Source organism: Hyperolius riggenbachi, chromosome 3 (assembly GCF_040937935.1).
Source record: "Hyperolius riggenbachi isolate aHypRig1 chromosome 3, aHypRig1.pri, whole genome shotgun sequence".
NCBI classification, from domain to species: Eukaryota; Metazoa; Chordata; class Amphibia; order Anura; family Hyperoliidae; genus Hyperolius; species Hyperolius riggenbachi.
Genome location: NC_090648.1, coordinates 411,591,597 through 411,612,074, shown reverse-complemented (window position 1 = coordinate 411,612,074; position 20,478 = coordinate 411,591,597). Strand labels below are relative to the sequence as shown.

Sequence of the window (20,478 nt, the reverse complement as noted above, 5' to 3'; positions counted from 1 at the left end):
GGCGAAAAAAACAAGATATAGTTCATTTCATTGGGATAAGTAATAATAAAGTTATAGACGAATGAATGGAAGGAGCGCTGAAAGGTGAAAATTGCTCTGCTGGTCAGGGGGTAATACCGCTCAGTGGTGAAGTGGTTAAACCACATTTGTGTGATGCTCTGCCTGAGCAATTGAGATTGCAACAAAATTCTGCTGGCCTGACTTTGCTTTAAAGAGACACTGAAGCGAAAAAAAAACTATGATATTATGATTTATATGTGTAGTACAGCTAAGAAATAAAACATTAAGATCAGATACATCAGTCTAATTGTTTCCAGTACAGGAAGAGTTAAGAAACTCCAGTTGTTATCTCTATACAAAAAAGCCATTATCTCTACGACTTTCAAAAGTCGTGGAGAGGGCTGTTTTCTGACTTTTATTATCTCAACTGTTAGTTAACTATTTACTTTTCCTCTGGCAGAGGAGAGTTCATTAGTTCACAGACTGCTCTGAAAGAATCATTTTGAATGCTGAGAGTTGTGTAATCTGCACATATTAGAGAATGATGCAATGTTAGAAAAAACACTATATACTTGAAAATAAAAATATGAGAATATTTTCTTTGCTGCTAATCTTCTAGTAATTATTCATAGTACACAACCAATTCATTATATCATATATTTTTTTTCGCTTCAGTGTCTCTTTAAAGACTGATTTACTGAGGTCCTTCAAGCTGCAAATCATTAATTATTCCGCAAATCCAGCCTGGAATTCTATAAGTGCCAAGAATTTGCAATCCTTGTCCCCAAGTATGTCTGTCTATAAAGAACAAACTTTATTCAACTGCCAATAAATAAATTGCTTAGTGTTCATATATGAGCGCTCCGCTTTCTACTGAATCGCAAACCCGGTTCCTGCACCATTTTCTGAACGTTTGTGTTCAATAGAAAGTATAGGGAAATCGCAAAGCGTTTGAATAAGCGCATTGAATTGCGATTTCCTGAGCGCTTTAATGAATAAATGCACTGGCCTCAATTCACTAAGCTTTATTGAACACTTTATCGAACGTTTGATAATTTACCTCATGAGTAAAATCTAATTTTGAATTCACTAAGGTGTTATAGATTTATCGAATGTTTTATCGTTACGTTCAATAAATCTATAACACCTTAGTGAATTCAAAATTAGATTTTACTCATGAGGTAAATTATCAAACGTTCGATAAAGTGTTAGATAAAACTTAGTGAATTGAGGCCAATGTATTTATTCATTTCCGGGTACAAGAGTTCACTTCCTGACTGATTTCAGGAAGTGCCAAAATGAATCGCTCAACAAAAGCACATTTCTAAGCGCAAAGCGCAGGAAAAAGCGCTTAACAAATTGATTAACAAATCGCTTGCAATTGCGCTAGCCATTTGTAATGTGAACAAGGCCTTAAAGTGTACCTAAAGCAGATTTTTTTTCATACAAATATAGATATTTGCTTCAGTAGAAGAAACCTTCAGGATAGTTCAGAGGCTTCCTCATCCTACTGCAGCCCACTGTTCCAGCGATGGGTCCCTGCAAATAAATTAAACAAGAGCTTGTAGCATATGCTTCTCGTGGCAGCACTCTCCCCATATACAAGTCTATCTGTACTGAGCATATGCAAATACAGTCTATGCATGCCTTGTAGAATGATGGTGCTTGTGCATAACTTTTTCCTACGTGCACAAGCAGCTTTGTTCTACTGGGCGCCCGTACTCGTGCCTGCCTAGTATGGATGCGCTCATACACGGATGACAGCATGGCCAAAAGAATAAGCAGGACCCAGCAGCAGTGGCCTCGAGGAGGATCTGTAAAGCCTCTAATTGCCATTAGTCTCCATGAGACTATTCACACTACCCGTGGTGCGACCTGCAAGTCGTCAGAAGTAGCTAAACCGACACTAGGCCGCTGCAAACTCTTCAGAGTGTTGCCACATGATCCGTACAGTTTAGGCAGCAATGCAAGTCTATGGCAATGTGGAAAGTGTGCACAAGCGATTGTGGTAGTGGCACTGTGTGCATGCGCAGAGAGACTGTAAACTAGTGAGGTGCTTCCTGTTCAGCAGGGCATAAGTCACCGAGTGGGGGCCAGCACTACACATATTACCAGGGTGGCACAGTGGTGTAGTGGTTAGCACTCTCGCCTTGCAGTGCTGGGTTTCCGGTTCAAATCCCAGCCATCTGCAAGGAGTTTACAGAGTACAGCACTCTTTGTTGTGGATGCCAGTGTGTGGAGATTGTAACAAATAGGTTTTCTATTACATTTGGGGAAAAACTCATACAAACGCAAACGCATGCTCTACACAACGGATTAGGTGTAAAAGAACCCTGAGGGACAGTTAAGTGACAAGACAATATACTTCATACAGCGCTGCAGAAGATGTCAATGCTATATAAATACTAAATAATAATAATTACCCTGTCCGTGCACTGCCACAGGATGGTGCAAAAGGGGATATGGCTCAGTGCAATCGCCCTGCCCCAGGATGATCGCACTGCACTAAGTGTGAAAGTAAGCCTTAAAGAAAACCTGTACTGAAAATAAAAGTCAAAAGCATACACAAGTCATACTTACCTTCCATGTAGTCTACTCCTCAGTGTCTTTCTCCTGTCCCGCGTCCTATTTGTTCACTATGATCAAGGGAATTTTCCGTCCTCCATTTTGAAAATAGCCATTACCCATAACAGCTTTCTGGTCAGCACACAGTTAAACTGTAACATCGCCCACTTGAGCCATAGGGAAATATGGACATTACCTGGTACATCCGTTTTCCTCTCAGCTATAACTGACAGCAACTGATATTTTACTGACAGCAACTGATATATTTCAGATCTGACAAAATATTGTCAGAACTGGATGGGATTATTGTCAGAAAAAAATGGTGAGCTTCTGAGAGGAACTGATGGCAAGGTAACTCTGTAATGTTCATTTGAAGTTACCTCATGTGTTTATTTTAAATATTTTTACTCAGTACAGGTTCTCTTTAACGCTTTAGTTCCTCACAGATCTGCTTTAAATCTGCGCCAAATAGGAGTGCCCCAAACCCACTGGTCATGCTATCCCCCTCCCCCCATGCCCCTCCTCCCATCCAATACAAAAAGGGGAAGTACAAGTAAGTCACTCATCTGAAAGTTATCCTCCCTGAAATTTCATGCACAGTTCCTGCCACAGTTACAGACAAATCAGGCTAGACCCACTCTCAGTCTTGGGGACAAATGGCACAGGGACAACACTATCCAAAAGTTTAAAGACATTTTGGCAGGAGTTAAACTTTAAATTCTTATTTGTGCATGTAGCCAAGAATAAATATGCAACCAATTGTATCACTTGCAAAATGTACCCTCCTAGTCAATAGAATTATATGTAATGTATTGTATTTAAATGCCTGAGCTGCAGAGCACTCTGCTTCCTAATATTTCATATCTGTCAGAACATATTTCTGTAGCGTCTGTTGCACAGTGACAGATGGCTTATTACAGACACTCCCTTACTTGTATTTACCTGTATTTCCTTTATTTACGTGTGGGATTGATAAGGAGCATTACCAGTCATTACCGGCCAATAGAATCAACAGATACATGCCAAATAAGATAACAAAAGAGACAGAGCTGATAAAAATTATGTTTAGCGTACAATAAATCTAAAAGACAAATACCTGCAGTGTAATACAAATGGTGGATCATATTATTAAAATTCAGATTCTTATTAAACATTCACAAAGCGGTAACAACCTGTTTTTATATTTAAAAGATAATAGTTTGAGAGTGATGGTATTAAAAGTTAACTCAATATATAAAAAACACCTTCAAGTCTCAAACCTAATTAATCATACCTAACCATAACACCCAACTTGTCCATCTCTTTATGTTGTAGAACAACCAGCGCAGTTTTTTGGGGACTGGGTCTCTACCAAGGCTATCCAAGTGTATGTCCTAATCCTAACCCTTCATGGTGCAGAAAACTAGTATTTTCAATGTCCCTGCATCTATAACCGAAACCCCACAAAGTGACATTTGCAGGTGTCTAGGGCCTGACATGTTTACAGGGACTTGGCTGCCATCTTATCTAATGTCCACACCTCACTTTACCAAAATTCTGAGTGTACACACAATGGGGTATTATCTAATTCAGGCAGGACACGGGAGGCAGCGCTATGCTCCTGACTTCTCTTCCTCATTCCCTGCAGGCATATGTGGGGTCACCATAGCTGGAGGAGAGGGGATGCACACCTTGGGGGCCCCTACAGACTCTGGGTCCCTGGGGCAATTGCCCTCTTTGCCTCTATGGAAGAGCCGACCCTGTTGCCACATAAAAATGCAGTCATGTAGCCAAGAAAGCCAAAAGAAATAACCAAAATTCCATGCAATTGGCATAGTTTGATGAAAAATGTGTTGGGAAAAAAAAAACATCTGGAGGCAGAGCCTCTGGCTCATGCACAGCATTGGCTTATGCACAGCAGGGGCTCATGCACAGCAGAGGCTCATGCACAGCATTGGCTTATACACAGCAGAGGCTCATGCACAGCATTGGCTCATGCACAGCATTTACAGCCGTCGACTGACAAAGACCTGTCTCTTGCTTACATTTGGTAAGTTGGCGTATTTTTCATGAAAAATGTGTATATATTAGAGTAAACTCACCATGATTGGTAGTAGTAGTTGATATGCTAGGCTTAATCCGGTTTCGGCTGGAGATTTTGGCTGGGAGAGATGTTAGTGCCGTCAGATGGCTACAGATCAGGTTGTTGACATAAACAGGGCAGGAAATGATGAGAAATATGGCAAAATATTGTAGAAATGCTGTTTTCTCATCATGTCCTGACTCTGTAAGTGAACTACAAACTGATTCCAACTGATCCCAACTGATACCAGGGGCGGATGGCATAGGGATGGCCAGTACTGGTTTATATAGGGCTGCTGGTTTACGTTATGAAAGGCATAGGAGGAGGGTTTTTTGGGGGTTTTTTTTTAAGCAAAATCATGTATATAGTTGATAAAGACAGCGAACCATATTTTATTATTATATTAATAAATGGGTGTTAAATATTGGAATTTCAGCGCGTTATGATATCAGGAGTAGCTGGTGGTGTAGCTGCATCCTGCAGTCTGCTAGACTCTCCTATATCATATACAGGGCCTGAGTGTAACCAGATTTTGGTGCCCCACCATTCATCCTCTTCGCGTGCGCATACGCACGCACGCACACACACACACCCATGTGCAAGATCCCGTTTAGTGTATATAGGCAGATCCCACCTTTAGTGTATATAGGCAGATTCCCCCTCCTTCCCTTTTAGTGTATATAGGCAGACCCCCCTTTAGAATATATAGGCAGACTCTCCCTTTAGTGTATATAGGCAGATTCCCCCCCCTCTTTAGTGTATATAGGCAGATTCCCCCCCCCCCCGGCCTCTTTAGTGTATATAGGCAGATCCCCGCTTTAGTATATATAAACAGATCCCCTTTTAGTGTATATAGCTAGGCAGATAAATAGTGTATAGTATACAAGCAGATCCCCCTTTAGCGTATATAGGCATCCCCCACTTCCCCAACTGGAAGGCTGTTGGGGAATCCTACTTTTCTGCTTGTAGCTGGGGACAGGGCCAGGAGTGACAAGCATGTCTCTCTCTGATTAGTGGGCAGCGCAGAAATCGCCTGTGAGCAAGGGGCGGCGCTACTGGCACGCACGGCTTACACAGGCTCAGCAAGAGGCAGCAGCAGGTTCCTGGGGGCGGAGCTACCACTCGCAGCAGCCACAGACGGACCCTGAGCCGGCAGCCAGCAGGTAGAAATGCTGCCAGGGCCAGTTGAATGCACATCACGTGCGCTCCCCTAGAAGCCGGCACCCTGAGCGACCGCTCCAGTCGCTCAGGTCAAAGGCCAGCCATGATCATATAGACTGTTTTAAGTGACCTTGAAGTGGATGCACAAAGCTGTAGTAATATTGTTGTGCACAGACAGCACACTGCAATATTACCATTACTACTGGCAGCTATTAGCACTACCTACGGTGCTCTAGTACCGCGAGTGTTGCTATGATAACACACATTAGTAATGTTAATAACCGGCTTCTGGTAGTAACCGCTGTTATGTGCATCAACCCCTTTATTTATCTCACCCATTAGCTCTCCTGTCACAGTTAAGGTGAAAAATAAGTAAGCTTTGTGAATCAACCACATTCTGATATATCCTCATATTAATACATTATTTTTCTTATATATCTACAGTGACAAAGTCTAAAGTGAAAAGAGAAAAATATGGCAACTTGGAAGAGGGACATCAGGATGTGCATAGTGTTGAGTGAACAGTGTTCGCCACTGTTCGGGTTCTGCAGAACATCACCCTGTTCGGGTGATGTTCGAGTTCGGCCGAACACCTGATGGTGCTCGGCCAAACCGTTCGGCCGCATGGCCGAACGTTCCCCGAACGTTCGGCTAGCGCTGTGATTGGCCGAACGGGTCACGTGGTTCGGACCCGAACGCGCTCTGATTGGCCGAACGGTCACGTGGTTCGGGTAAATAAATACCTGAACCACGTCATATCTCCGACGATTTCTCTGTGGGTTTAGCTTTGGGTAGGCAGGCAGGGTAGTTCGCTCTCCAGCCACACTAGCCAGGGTCCCCCCCAGTCATTGTGTGTCGCTGCTGGGAACAGTAGTACACCGCTCGCTCAGCCACACTATAGATAGCATTGTTTACTGCCACTGTGTACCTCGCTCAGCCACACTATATAGCATTGTTTACTGCCACTCTGTGTACATCGCTCAGCCAGACTATATAGCATTGTGTGTACTGCCACTGTGTACCTCGCTCAGCCACGCTATATATAGCATTGTGTTTACTGCCACTCTGTGTACACCGCTCAGCCAGACTATATAGCATTGTGTGTACTGGCACTCTGTGTACCTCGCTCAGCCAGACTATATAGCATTGTTTACTGCCACTCTGTGTACACCGCTCAGCCAGACTATATAGCATTGTGTGTACTGCCACTGTGTACCTCGCTCAGCCAGACTATATACCATTGTTTACTGCCACTCTGTGTACACCCCTCAGCCAGACTATATAGCATTGTGTGTACTGCCACTCTGTGTACACCGCTCAGCCAGACTATATAGCATTGTTTACTGCCACTCTGTGTACACGGCTCAGCCAGACTATATAGCATTGTGTGTACTGCCACTCTGTGTACACCGCTCAGCCAGACTATATAGCATTGTGTGTACTGCCACTCTGTGTACACCGCTCAGCCAGACTATATAGCATTGTGTGTACTGCCACTCTGTGTACACCGCTCAGCCAGACTATATAGCATTGTTTACTGCCACTCTGTGTACACGGCTCAGCCACACTATATAGCATTGTTTACTGCCACTCTGTGTACACCGCTCAGCCAGACTATATAGCATTGTGTGTACTGCTACTGTGTACCTCGCTCAGCCAGACTATATACCATTGTTTACTGCCACTCTGTGTACACCGCTCAGCCAGACTATATAGCATTGTTTGTACTGCCACTCTGTGTACACCGCTCAGCCAGACTATATAGCATTGTTTACTGCCACTCTGTGTACACGGCTCAGCCAGACTATATAGCATTGTGTGTACTGCCACTGTGTACCTCGCTCAGCCAGACTATATAGCATTGTTTACTGCCACTCTGTGTACACGGCTCAGCCAGACTATATAGCATTGTGTGTACTGCCACTGTGTACCTCGCTCAGCCAGACTATATAGCATTGTTTACTGCCACTCTGTGTACACCGCTCAGCCAGACTATATAGCATTGTGTGTACTGCCACTGTGTACCTCGCTCAGCCAGACTATATAGCATTGTTTACTGCCACTCTGTGTACACCGCTCAGCCAGACTATATAGCATTGTGTGTACTGCCACTCTGTGTACACCGCTCAGCCAGACTATAGAGCATTGTGTGTACTGCCACTCTGTGTCTGCTGGGAACAGTAGTACACCGCTCACCCGCCACTGTATATCATTGTGCTCTGTGTCGCTGCTGGCAATAGTGGTACACCGCTCACCCACCACTGTATAGCATTTCTGTACTGCCACTGTACTGCTGCCAGTCAGCGTGTACTGTAAGGATAAGTGAAATGAGGAAGAAATCCGGTGAAAGAGGGAGGGGCAAGGGAAGAGGTGTTTCCCCTGACGGTTCACGTACAGGCCACAGGGGAGCACCCAAGAAAACCCACTCAATACCGCCCATGTTGTCCAGGACAACAACCCTCACAGATCCAAAAGAACAGGACCAGATAATTACTTGGATGACCTCTCAAGCGTCCTGCAGTGGGTTAAGCAGCACCAGCACATCACGCACGAGGTCCGAGTCCTCAGCCAGTTACAAGGAGCCAGTGGGCACAAAGCTGACACAACCGGCAGCGACACCACGCACACAACTGCCAGATAACCAGTCCGATGAATTACCTCAGGACACAATGGGGTATTCGCAGGAGCTATTCCCAGCCCAACAAACTTCCACCTTTCAAAGGTTAATGGAGGAACAGCCAGAAATGTTGTGCCCGGATTCACAACCATTAACTGTGGGAAATGCACCGCGCACTGAAATACAAGGCGAGTCCGAGGAGGACTCGGAAACCCAAATCCCAGAGCAAGTTGGGCAGGAGGGGTTGCAATTGCAGGAGGTCGGCCGACAAGATCTGGAAAACGACGTTGGAGTGAGCTGCGCAGAGGTTGTTCTGGGGAGTTCTACTCCACGGCGGCGGCCCCCCACAATGACATATGACGAGTTTCAGGAGATGGAAGAGGAGGGTATGGACAATGTGGACATAGACCCAGATTTTGTTTGTGAACGAGAACTTTGCCGTCGTAGCAGCAGCACAGATGAGTCTGTTGAAGAACCCACTGCTGCACGAGTTCGCCTTGTGCCACAAGGTAGGCGGCGCGCAATTTCAGGCACCACAAGCGTGGAAGTTCAAGTGAGAGGCAAAAGAGGAGCAAACAGAAATCGCCAGCAAGGCAGGTGCTCCAAAGTCTGGGCTTTCTTTGAAGACTGCACTGAGGATGTTACCATGGCGATTTGCAAGGTGTGCAAGACCCGCCTGAGCAGGGGGAAAAGTATTAACAACCTCTCCACCACCAGCATGAGCCGCCACATGCTATCCAAACATCCCACTCTGTGGGCAAACGCGTCAGGACAGGGTACCAGCAACACTGCCTCCCTTGGGTTCACCAGACTCACCACCAGACCCGCCTCAGCAGCAGCAGTAGCCCAGCCATTGCGTGGTTCACAACATTCACAAACATCAGACGACGCTGACACTGTCACTTTCCGGAGTAGTGCTCTTGAGGTCTCCCAGTGTTCATCAAACACAACAACTAACAGCCCTTCCGTGTGCAGTGCTACGGTTCAGTTGTCTGTCGGAGATGTTTGAGCGCAAAAGGAAATTGCCAGCAAATGACCCCCGGGCCTTGGCAGTAACAGCCAGCATAGCCAAGCTTCTGGCCTGCGAAATGCTGCCATATCGAGTGGTGGAGACAAACAGCTTCAAGGGCATGATGTCAGTGGCCATCCCACGTTACGTGGTTCCCAGCCGCTACCACTTTGCGCGCTCTGCAGTGCCTGAGTTGCATGAGCACATGGTCAGCAAAATAACCCGAAGCTTGAAGAATGCCGTTGCCTGCAAGGTTCACCTCACCACTGACACCTGGACGAGTGCGTTCGGCCAGGGTCGATACATCTCCCTTACCGCGCACTGGGTGAACCTTGTGGAGCCTGGCAGCGATTCCTCACCTGCTACGGCGCGGGTGTTGCCCACGCCGCAAACGGCTGCACCGCCGTGCCTCCCACTGGATAACAACAGCAGCACCTACCTCTCTGACTCCTTCTCCTCCAACGCATCTCAAAGCTGTACCTCATCCGGAAACACTAACCCAGCACCAGCAGCAGTAGGATCGTGGAAGCAGTGCAGCACAGCTGTTGGCATGCGTCAGCAAGCGTTGCTGAAGCTGATCTGCCTTGGGGATAAGCAGCACACAGGGGAGGAAATTTGGAAGGGAATAAAGGAACAGACGGATTTGTGGCTGGCACCGCTGGACCTAAAACCGGGCATGGTTGTGTGTGATAATGGGAGTAATCTCATTCGCGCTTTAAGGTTGGCTAAGCTGACACACAACCCTTGCCTGGCGCACGTGATGAACCTAGTAGTTCAGCGGTTCCTGAAGACATACCCAGGCGTGGCCGATCTTCTGTTGAAGGTGCGTCGAGTGGCCGAACATTGTAGAAATTCCAGTACTGCTTCGGGGGCACTCGCCAAGATGCAGGAGCGCTTCAATCTCCCCCATCATCGCTTGCTGTGTGATGTCCCTACGCGCTGGAATTCTACGCTGCACATGCTAGCCCGCTTTTGTGAGCAGAAGAGTGCAGTGGTCCAGTACATGACGGCGCAGTACCGAGGTGCATCCGGACAGCTGCCAAGCTTCTGTGGATCCGATTGGGCCAACATGTTGGACCTCTGCCAAGTCCTCCAAAATTTTGAGCAATCCACGTTGCTTGTGAGCAGTGACAACTCTTCAGTCAGCATTACCATACCACTGCTGTGTTTACTGAAGAGGTCGATGTTGAAAATCAAGGAAACAGCTGTCATGATGCAACTGGGGGAATCTGAAGGAGAAAACGATCAGCGTGATGGTACCAACATCAGGCCATCCGCCTCAGGGAACGCTGGCCCCAGCAGCTATGACGAAGAAGAGGAGGAGAAACAGCTGGAGTTGGAGCAGGAATTTCATGCCACCACTGACGAGGGCCAGAGCGGTGCACGTTGGACTTCCACAATTCAGCGCGAATGGTCAGCAGAAGCAGACCAGGAGGAAGGTGACGACTATGATGCATCACAACAACTATCACAACGCTCACAAGAGGATGATGAGGATTCTGGTAGGACTCTGGCACACATGGCTCAATTCATGCTAGACTGCATTGAACGTGACCCACGCATTGTGCGCATTCTGGACAACACCAATTACTGGGTTTATACCCTTCTGGATCCACGGTACAAACACAATGTTCCAAAACTGCTTGAAGAAAGAGTCAGACAGGTCAAAATGGAAGAATACCAGCAGGCCCTTGTGGAGACTTTAGAGAGGAGATTGACATCCTCCCCCTCCTCTAGCCAGTTGTACGCCGACAGAATGACTTCCGCAAACCCAGGACGACAGCAAACAACGCAAGCCGCAGCTAGTGCCCAAAAGGGAATGGTATCGGCAGTGTCCTTGGAGTGGGAAAATTTTCTGACACCCATGCAGCAGCAGCCCACTGAACAGCAAGCGTGCAGATCCACCTCCAACACCGATCGCCTGGAGAAGATGGTCAAGGACTACATGTCAGATGACGTAGCTGTGTTGAACAATCCATCTGCACCCTTCAACTATTGGGTATCGAAGCTAGACACCTGGCACGAACTGGCAATGTACGCAATAGAGGTGCTGGCTTGCCCGGCAGCCAGCGTTATGTCGGAACGCTGTTTCAGTGCTGCCGGAGGCATCGTCACAGATCGGCGTATCCGCCTCTCCACAGAAAATGCAGACCGTCTGACTCAAATTAAAATGAATCAATCCTGGATTGGAGACGACTACGCAACACTCCAGGACCCCAACCAAGTAACATGACCAATGAACATCTGGGATGGTTTAGCGTTTCCGGTCCCTGTTTATTGAACCTCTCATCTGTATTACATTTATGACTGCATGGCGGCAAAAAGCATTGCTGCTATATCCGCACGCTTTTTGTCCTCATGCAAGGCCTGGGTTGTTGTGTCTCAAAAAGCATGGCCTTCTCCTCCTGCGCCTGCTCCTGTTCCATCACGTCTGCTGCTGCTGGGTTAGCGTTGCTGCGTGGTCCCTGTTTATTGAACCACTTATCTTAATTACATTTATGACTGCATGGCGGTACAAAGCATGCTATCCGCACGCTTTTTGTCCTCATGCAAGGCCTAGGTTGTTGTGTCTCACAAAGCGTGGCCTTCTCCTCCTGCGCCTCCTCCTGTTCCATCACGTCTGCTGCTGCTGGGTTAGCGTTGCCGCGTGGTCCCTGTTTATTGAACCACTTATCTTTATTACATTTATGACTGCATGGCGGTACAAAGCATGCTATCCGCACGCTTTTTGTCCTCATGCAAGGCCTGGGTTGTTGTGTCTCAAAAAGCATGGCCTTCTCCTCCTGCGCCTGCTCCTGTTCCATCACGTCTGCTGCTGCTGGGTTAGCGTTGCCGCGTGGTCCCTGTTTATTGAACCACTTATCTTTATTACATTTATGACTGCATGGTGGCAAAAAGCATTGCTGCTATATCCGCACGCTTTTTGTCCTCATGCAAGGCCTGGGTTGTTGTGTCTCAAAAAGCATGGCCTTCTCCTCCTGCGCCTGCTCCTGTTCCATCACGTCTGCTGCTGCTGGGTTAGCGTTGCCGCGTTGTCCCTGTTTATTGAACCACTTATCTTTATTACATTTATGACTGCATGGCGGTACAAAGCATGCTATCCGCACGCTTTTTGTCCTCATGCAAGGCCTGGGTTGTTGTGTCTCACAAAGCGTGGCCTTCTCCTCCTGCGCCTCCTCCTGTTCCATCACGTCTGCTGCTGCTGTGTTAGCGTTGCCGCGTGGTCCCTGTTTATTGAACCACTTATCTTTATTACATTTATGACTGCATGGCGGTACAAAGCATGCTATCCGCACGCTTCTTGTCCTCATGCAAGGCCTGGGTTGTTGTGTCTCAAAGCGTGGCCTTCTCCTCCTGCGCCTCCTCCTGTTCCATCACGTGTGCTGCTGCTGCTGGGTTAGCGTTGCCGGTCCCTGTTTATGGAACCTCTTATCTTTATTACATTTATGACTGCATGGCGGTACAAAGCATGCTATCCGCACGCTTCTTGTCCTCATGCAAGGCCTGGGTTGTTGTGTCTCACAAAGCGTGGCCTTCTCCTCCTGTTCCATCACGTCTGCTGCTGCTGGGTTAGCGTTGCCGCGTGGTCCCTGTTTATTGAACCACTTATCTTTATTACATTTATGACTGCATGGCGGTACAAAGCATGCTATCCGCACGCTTCTTGTCCTCATGCAAGGCCTGGGTTGTTGTGTCTCAAAGCGTGGCCTTCTCCTCCTGCGCCTCCTCCTGTTCCATCACGTGTGCTGCTGCTGGTGCTGGGTTAGCGTTACCGGTCCCTTTTCCTGGAACCTCTTCTCTGTATTACATTTATGACTGCATGGCGACAAAAAGCATGTTACCTGTGCAAAGAAAGATGACATTTTCCACATTTAAAAGACAGTTTTTCCTTTGAAACTTTACAATCAATTTTCTCAAAAACTATAAGCCCTTTTTCAAATATTTTTTTTCCTCTTGTACCCACTCCCAAGGTGCACATACCCTGCTAATTTGGGGTATGTAGCATGTAAGGAAGCTTTACAAAGCACGAAAGTTCGGGTCCCCATTGACTTCCATTATGTTCGGAGTTCGGCGCGAACACCCAAACATCGCGGCGATGTTCGGCGAACGTTCGCGAACCCGAACATCTAGGTGTTCGCCCAACACTAGCATGTGCAGCCAAGGCACCAGCGAGATGGGCCTGCATGGAAATGGACAGACGTAAGTACATCATTTTTCAGCCTTCCACACATCCAAAGCTCTTCCTAAACTAAAGGTTAAGTCAGTAAAAATGTTTCTTAATCCTATGACCCCTCTAACAGACTAAACATATCACCATCACTTCACTATAAAACCTGTAAATACCATACAGATGAAATCAAAGAAGTATTAAATAAAAGTATTCATCACGCTTATCAGTTATTGCAATTCTTTTTTTATTAATATGTATTTAAGATCATTCAGGATAGGAACACACTAGGAAGAATCGTGTATAAGTTCCATAGCACATAGTGGAAAACGCATATGCGATTCTGCCCAGTGTGTTCCTATCCTTAAACTTGCTTTTTTTGTGTCCATTAAAACATATTGGGGTTGAATCACAAAGCTTATCTTCCCTTACCTATTATCTCATGATTTATCTCTCCTTAAATGACTTAGCCCATGATTTATGTCTCCTAAAATTATATAACCCATGATTTATCGCTCCTTATTTGAATTAACACCTAATTATTATTACATATGCAGTTAACAATTTCTCCTAAGTTTTCTTCTAAGAGATCATTTTTCATCTTCTTTTTAAAGAGACTCCGTAACAAAAATTGCATCCTGTTTTTTATCATCCTACAAGTTCAAAAAGCTATTCTAATGTGTTCTGGCTTACTGCAGCACTTTATACTATCACTGTCTCTGTAATAAATCAATGTATCTTTCCCCTGTCAGACTTGTCGGCCTGTGCCTGGAAGGCTGCCAAGTTCTTCAGTGTTGTGGTTCTGCTATGAACTCCCCCTTCCAGGCCCCTGTATGCACACTGCCTGTGTGTTATTTAGGATTAGAGCAGCTTCTCTCTTCTCTCTTATCTTTTACAAGTTGGATAAATCGTCCTCTGAGCTGGCTGGGCTTTCACATACTGAAGAATTAGGCCCCGTTCACACTTGCGGTTGTTTGCCAAACGGACCGGATGACCTGACCGGATCCGGACCGGATCCGGATCGGAACCGTACGGTTCTGATCCGGATCCGATCCGGATCCGGATCGGAACCGGATCGGAACCGTACGGTTCTGATCCGGATCCGATCCGGATCCGGTCAGGTTGCATCAGGTGTCCATCAGGATGCGATCCGGATCCGTTTGGCAAAAGTAACGTTAAAAACAAAAAAAATGTTGGGGTCTGGGAGGTCAGCAGAAGGGGGACCTGTGGAATCAGGCCCTCTGCTGTTTAGCACTCACCTCCACCTGCGAAATGCTGCCAACATCTCCGGATCCGGATCCAGCTGTGCTGCTCCACTCCAAAATGCTTGCCCATGTGTCCCCATCCAATATCGCCGCAACAATCCCCATAGGAAGTGGGGTAGAACATCCGGATTTCTCAGCCAGTGTGTTGTGCGCTCTCCGGTTCCCATTGGTTTGTATTGGCCGGATGGTGCAGTCCGGCTCCGCCCCGGATACGGCTGCCGGAGGAGCCGGATGAAAAAATAGCGCGTGTTGGAACGGAGGCCGGAGTCCGGATCCGGCCCGGATCCGGTCCGGCTCCGGTTCGGCAGAACGGACGCATGTGAACGGACGCATAGGCTTTCATTGCTATGCCGTGCGTCCGTTCCGTCCGTTCTGCAAGCGGTGCGGCTCCGGCACGGCGATTCCAGAGGGCCACCGCAAGTGTGAACCGGGCCTTACAGACAAGGGCAAAGCTGTTTGCAGGAAGAAACAAGCAGCCTGAAACTTCAGTGCATGAGAACAGGGGGAAAGAAACACACAAATGATCTCTTGAGATTCAAAAGGAAGGCTGTATACAGCCTGCTTGTGTATGGATGTATTTTCTATGTGTGGACATATTGTACATCAACCTACTTCCTGTTTTGGTGGCCATTTTGTTTGTTTATAAACAAACTTTTTAAAAATGGTTTTAAACCACTTTTAATGCGGCGAGGAGCTGCGAAATTGTGTCAGAGGGTAATAGGAGATGTCCCCTAACGCCCTGGTATGTTTACTTTTGTGCGATTTTAACAATACAGATTCTCTTTAACCACTTAAGGACCGCCCCAACCGATGGGCGGCGGCAAAGTCCGGGCCTAAACGACCGCAATACGCCCATCGGCGGGGGCGGCTGCGGGCGTGGTTATGCGGCGATCGCGTCATTCGTGACGCGATCAGCCGCCGGCGACTGGCTCCGCCCCCCTCGCGCTGTTACTAGCAACCGGATCGATGCATGTACTTCGTCAAATAGGCTTTGTAATGTATACAAAGCCTATTATACTGGCTGCCTCCTGCCCTGGTGGTCCCAGTGTCCGAGGGACCACCAGGGCAGGCTGCAGCCACCCTAGTCTGCACCAAGCACACTGATCCTGCCCCCCCTTCCCTCTGATCGCCCACAGCACCCCTCAGACCCCCCTGCCCACCCCCCAGACCCCTGTTTGCACCCAATCACCCCCCTAATCACCCATCAATCACTCCCTGTCACTTTCTGTCAACGCTATTTTTTTAACCCTAAACTGCCCCCTGCTCCCTCCTGATCACCCCTCCACCCCTCAGATTCTCCCCAGACCCCCCCCCCCCCCTGTGTACTGTATGCATCTACCCCCCCTGATCACCTGCCAATCACCTGTCAATCACCCATCAATTACCCCCCTGTCATTGCCACCCATCAATCAGCCCCTAACCTGCCCCTTGCGGGCAATCTGATCACCCACCCACATCAATAGATCGCCCGCAGATCCGAAGTCAGATCACCTCCCAAGTGCAGTGTTTACATCTGTTCTCTACCCTAAACACCCACTAATTACCCATCAATCACCCCCTATTACCACCTGTCACTGTTACCCATCAGATCAGACCCTAATCTGCCCCTTGTGGGCACCCAATCACCCGCCTACACGCTCAGATTGCCCTCGGACCCCCCCTTATCAATTCGCCAGTGCAATATTTAAATCTGTTCTTCCCTGTAATAACCCACTGATCACCTGTCAATCACCTATCAATCACCCCCTGTCACTGCCACCCATCAATCACCCCCTGTCACTGCCACCCATCAATCAGCCCCTAACCTGCCCCTTGCGGGCAATCTGATCTCCCTCCCACACCAATAGATCGCCCGCAGATCCGACATCAGATCACCTCCCAAGTGCAGTGTTTACATCTGTTCTCTACCCTAAACACCCACTAATTACCCATCAATCACCCTCTATCACCACCTGTCACTGTTACCCATCAGATCAGACCCTAATCTGCCCCTTGCGGGCACCCAATCACCCGCCTACACGCTCAGATTGCCCTCAGACCCCCCCCCTTATCAATTCACCAGTGCAATATTTAAATCTGTTCTTCCCTGTAATAACCCACTGATCACCTGTCAATCACCCATCAATTACCCCCCTGTCACTGCCACCCATCAATCAGCCCCTAACCTGCCCCTTGCGGGCAATCTGATCACCCACCCACAACATCAGATTGCCCCAGACCTACCCTCAGATCACCTCCAAAGTGCATTGTTTACATCTGTTCTGCCATCTAATCACCCACTGATCACCCATCAATCAGCCCCTGTCACTGATACCCATCAGATTAGACCCTAATCTGCTCCTAGGGCACCCAATCACCCGCCCACACCCTCAGAACGCCCTTAGACCCCAGCCCTGATCACCTCGCCAGTGCATTGCTTGCATCTATTTCCCCCCTCTAATCACACCTTGAGACACCCATCAATCACCTCCTGTCACCACCTGTCACCCCTTAGCACACCTACCCATCAGATCAGGCCCTAATTTGCCCCGTGTGGGCTCTTGATCACTCGGCCAAACCCTCAGACCCCCTTCCGATCACCTCCCCAGTGCATTAATTGTATCTATTTTCCCCTCTAACCACCCCCTGAGACACCCATCAATCACCTCCTGTCACCCCCCTAGCACTCCTATCCATCAGATCAGGCCCAATACAACCTGTCATCTAAGAGGCCACCCTGCTTATGACCGGTTCCACAAAATTTGCCCCCTCATAGACCACCTGTCATCAAAATTTGCAGATGCTTATACCCCTGAACAGTCATTTTGAGAAATTTAGTTTCCCGACTACTCACGGTTTTGGGCCCGTAAAATGCCAGGGCAGTATAGGAACCCCACAAGTGACCCCATTTTAGAAAAAAGACACCCCAAGGTATTCTGTTAGGTGTATGACGAGTTCATAGAAGGTTTTATTTTTTTGTCAACAGTTAGCGGAAATTGATTTTTATTGTTTTTTTCACAAAGTGTCATTTTTCACTAACTTGTGAAAAAAAAATCTTCTATGAACTCACCATACACCTAACGGAATACCTTGGGGTGTCTTCTATCTAAAATGGGGTCACTTGTGGGGTTCCTATACTGCCCTGGCATTTTAGGGGCCCTAAACAGTGAGGAGTAGTCTAGAAAACAAATGCCTCAAAATGACCTGTGAATAGGACGTTGGGCCCCTTAGCGCACCTAGGCTGAAAAAAAGTGCCACACGTGGTATCGCTGTACTCAGGAGAAGTAGTATAATGTGTTTTGTGGTGTATTTTTAAACATGCCCATGCTGGGTGGGAGAAATCTCTCTGTAAATGGACAATTGTGTTTAAAAAAAATAAAAAATGTGTCATTTACAGAGATATTTCTTCCACCCAGCATGGTTATATGTAAAAATACACCACAAAACACATTTGGTTTCAAGACTACTCCTCACGGTTTAGGGCCCCTAAAATGCCAGGGCAGTATATATAGGAACCCCACAAATGACCCCATTTTAGAAAGAAGACACCCCAAGGTATTCCGTTAGGAGTATGGTGAGTTCATAGACAATTTTATTTTTTGTCACAAGTTAGCGGAAAATGACACTTTGTGAAAAAAACACAATTAAAATCAATTTCCGCTAACTTGTGACAAAAAAAAATCTTCTATGAACTTACCATACTCCTAACGGAATACCTTGGGGTGTCTTCTTTCTAAAATGGGGTCATTTGTGGGGTTCCTATACTGCCCTGGCATTTTAGGGGCCCTAAACCGTGAGGAGTAGTCTTGAAACCAAATGTCGCAAAATGACCTGTGAAATCCTAAAGGTACTCATTGGACTTTGGGCCCCTTAGCGCAGTTAGGGTGCAAAAAAGTGCCACACATGTGGTATTGCCGTACTCAGGAGAAGTAGTATAATGTGTTTTGGGGTGTATTTTTACACATACCCATGCTGAGTGGGAGAAATATCTCTGTAAATAGACAATTGTGTGTAAAAAAAAATTAAAAATTGTCATTTACGGAGATATTTCTCCCACCCAGCATGGGTATGTGTAAAAATACACCCCAAAACACATTATACTACTTCTCCTGAGTACGGCAATACCACATGTGTGGCACTTTTTTGCAGCCTAACTGCGCTAAGGGGCTCAAAGTCCAATGAGCATCTTTAGGCTTTACAGGGGTGCTTACAATTAGGCACTCCCCAAACTGCCAGGACAGTGAACACACCCCACAAATTACCCCATTTTGGAAAGTAGACACTTCAAGGTATTCAGAGAGGAGCATAGTGAGTCCGTCGCAGATTTCATTTTTTTTTTTTGTCGCAAGTTAGAAGAAATGGAAACTATTTTTTTTTTTGGGCACAAAGTGTCATTTTCCGCTAACTTGTGACAAAAAATAAAAACTTCTATGAACTCACCATGCCTCTCACTGAATACTTTGTCTTCTTTCCAAAATGGGGTCATTTGGGGGGTATTTATACTATCCTGGAATTTTAGCACCTCATGAAACATGACAGGTGGTCAGAAAGTCAGAGATGCTTCAAAATGGGAAAATTCACTTTTGGCACCATAGTTTGTAAACGCTATAACTTTTACCCAATCCAATAAATATACACTGAATGGTTTTTTTTTAATCAAAGACATGTAGCAGAATAACTTTCGCGCTCAAATGTATAGGAAATTTTACTTTATTTGAAAAATGTCAGCACAGAAAGTTAAAAAAGTCATTTTTTTGACAAAATTCATGTCTTTTTTGATGAATATAATAAAAAGTAAAACTCGCAGCAGCAATCAAATAGCACCAAAAGAAAGCTGTATTAGTGACAAGAAAAGGAGGTAAAATTCATTTATGTGGTAGGTTGTATGACCGAGCAATAAACCGTGAAAGCTGCAGTGGTCTGAATGGAAAAAAAGGCTCTGGTCCTTAAGGGGCGAAAAGACTGTGGTCCTCAAGAGGTTAAAATAACTTTTCAGCACTTTGCAACTGACAAGGTACCAAAAAATAGGTGAAAAAGTACTATCATAATTATTAGGTGCCGCCAAGTGCATGCCCGACCCGCGATAAAAAGAACAGCCTTTGTGGATTTTGGCGGTAATGCATAGTAATACCCTTCTGGCTGACAGCCAAGCAGGAAGTGCTCACTTCCTGTGGCTGAAGAAACAAATTGCGCAGAAGTGTATTGAAAAAATATGCTTCCGCGCATGCGCACGGGAATGCTACCACGCAAATTGTTTTAAAATATACAAGTCACCATAGACTTATATGACTTCCGGTCCATTGCACGTTGCTGCGCAAGTAACCCACCAACGTAGGGATGCACTCATGTCGTATTTACAGCGAATACTCCACTTCCGCTGCAATGCATCTGTGTGAAATTCCCCATAGACTTACACTGATGTAGCGTTGGCATGCGGTAAAACTGGCCAACTCACCGTGCCAATGTGAAAGGGGCCGCAAAATCATCAAATTTATAAAGATGGACAGATGTAAGGGAATCATTAAAATAAAAGAGTGAATATAAGTGATTTTATTTTGGAGAAGGAAAGAAAATAACCCTGTGCAGCAGTCTGTAGTGCTACACTTACCACTGAGTTTCTACTGAAAATGTATTCAGGGTCTTGAGTCCTGC

The 20,478-nt window shown here is 46.6% G+C and overlaps 1 protein-coding gene across 8 annotated transcripts in view; it reads right to left on the bottom strand.

The window, feature by feature from the left end:
• The window catches only part of P4HA2 (prolyl 4-hydroxylase subunit alpha 2), a 634,411-nt gene that overhangs the window by 174,928 nt on the left and 439,005 nt on the right, over window positions 1–20,478 (bottom strand). For 2 of the 8 annotated variants that reach the window (XM_068277456.1, XM_068277447.1), the window contains exon 1: window positions 4,647–4,861. The exons of 4 other annotated variants lie outside the window; for them this stretch is intronic. In XM_068277456.1, the coding sequence (XP_068133557.1) occupies window positions 4,647–4,649 (3 nt within the window). In that variant the 5' untranslated portion in view covers window positions 4,650–4,861. Of the gene's footprint in view, window positions 1–1,424; window positions 1,540–4,646; window positions 4,862–20,478 lie in introns of those variants that run through there. 2 more of the 8 variants (XM_068277449.1, XM_068277446.1) reach the window with 2 other exon arrangements.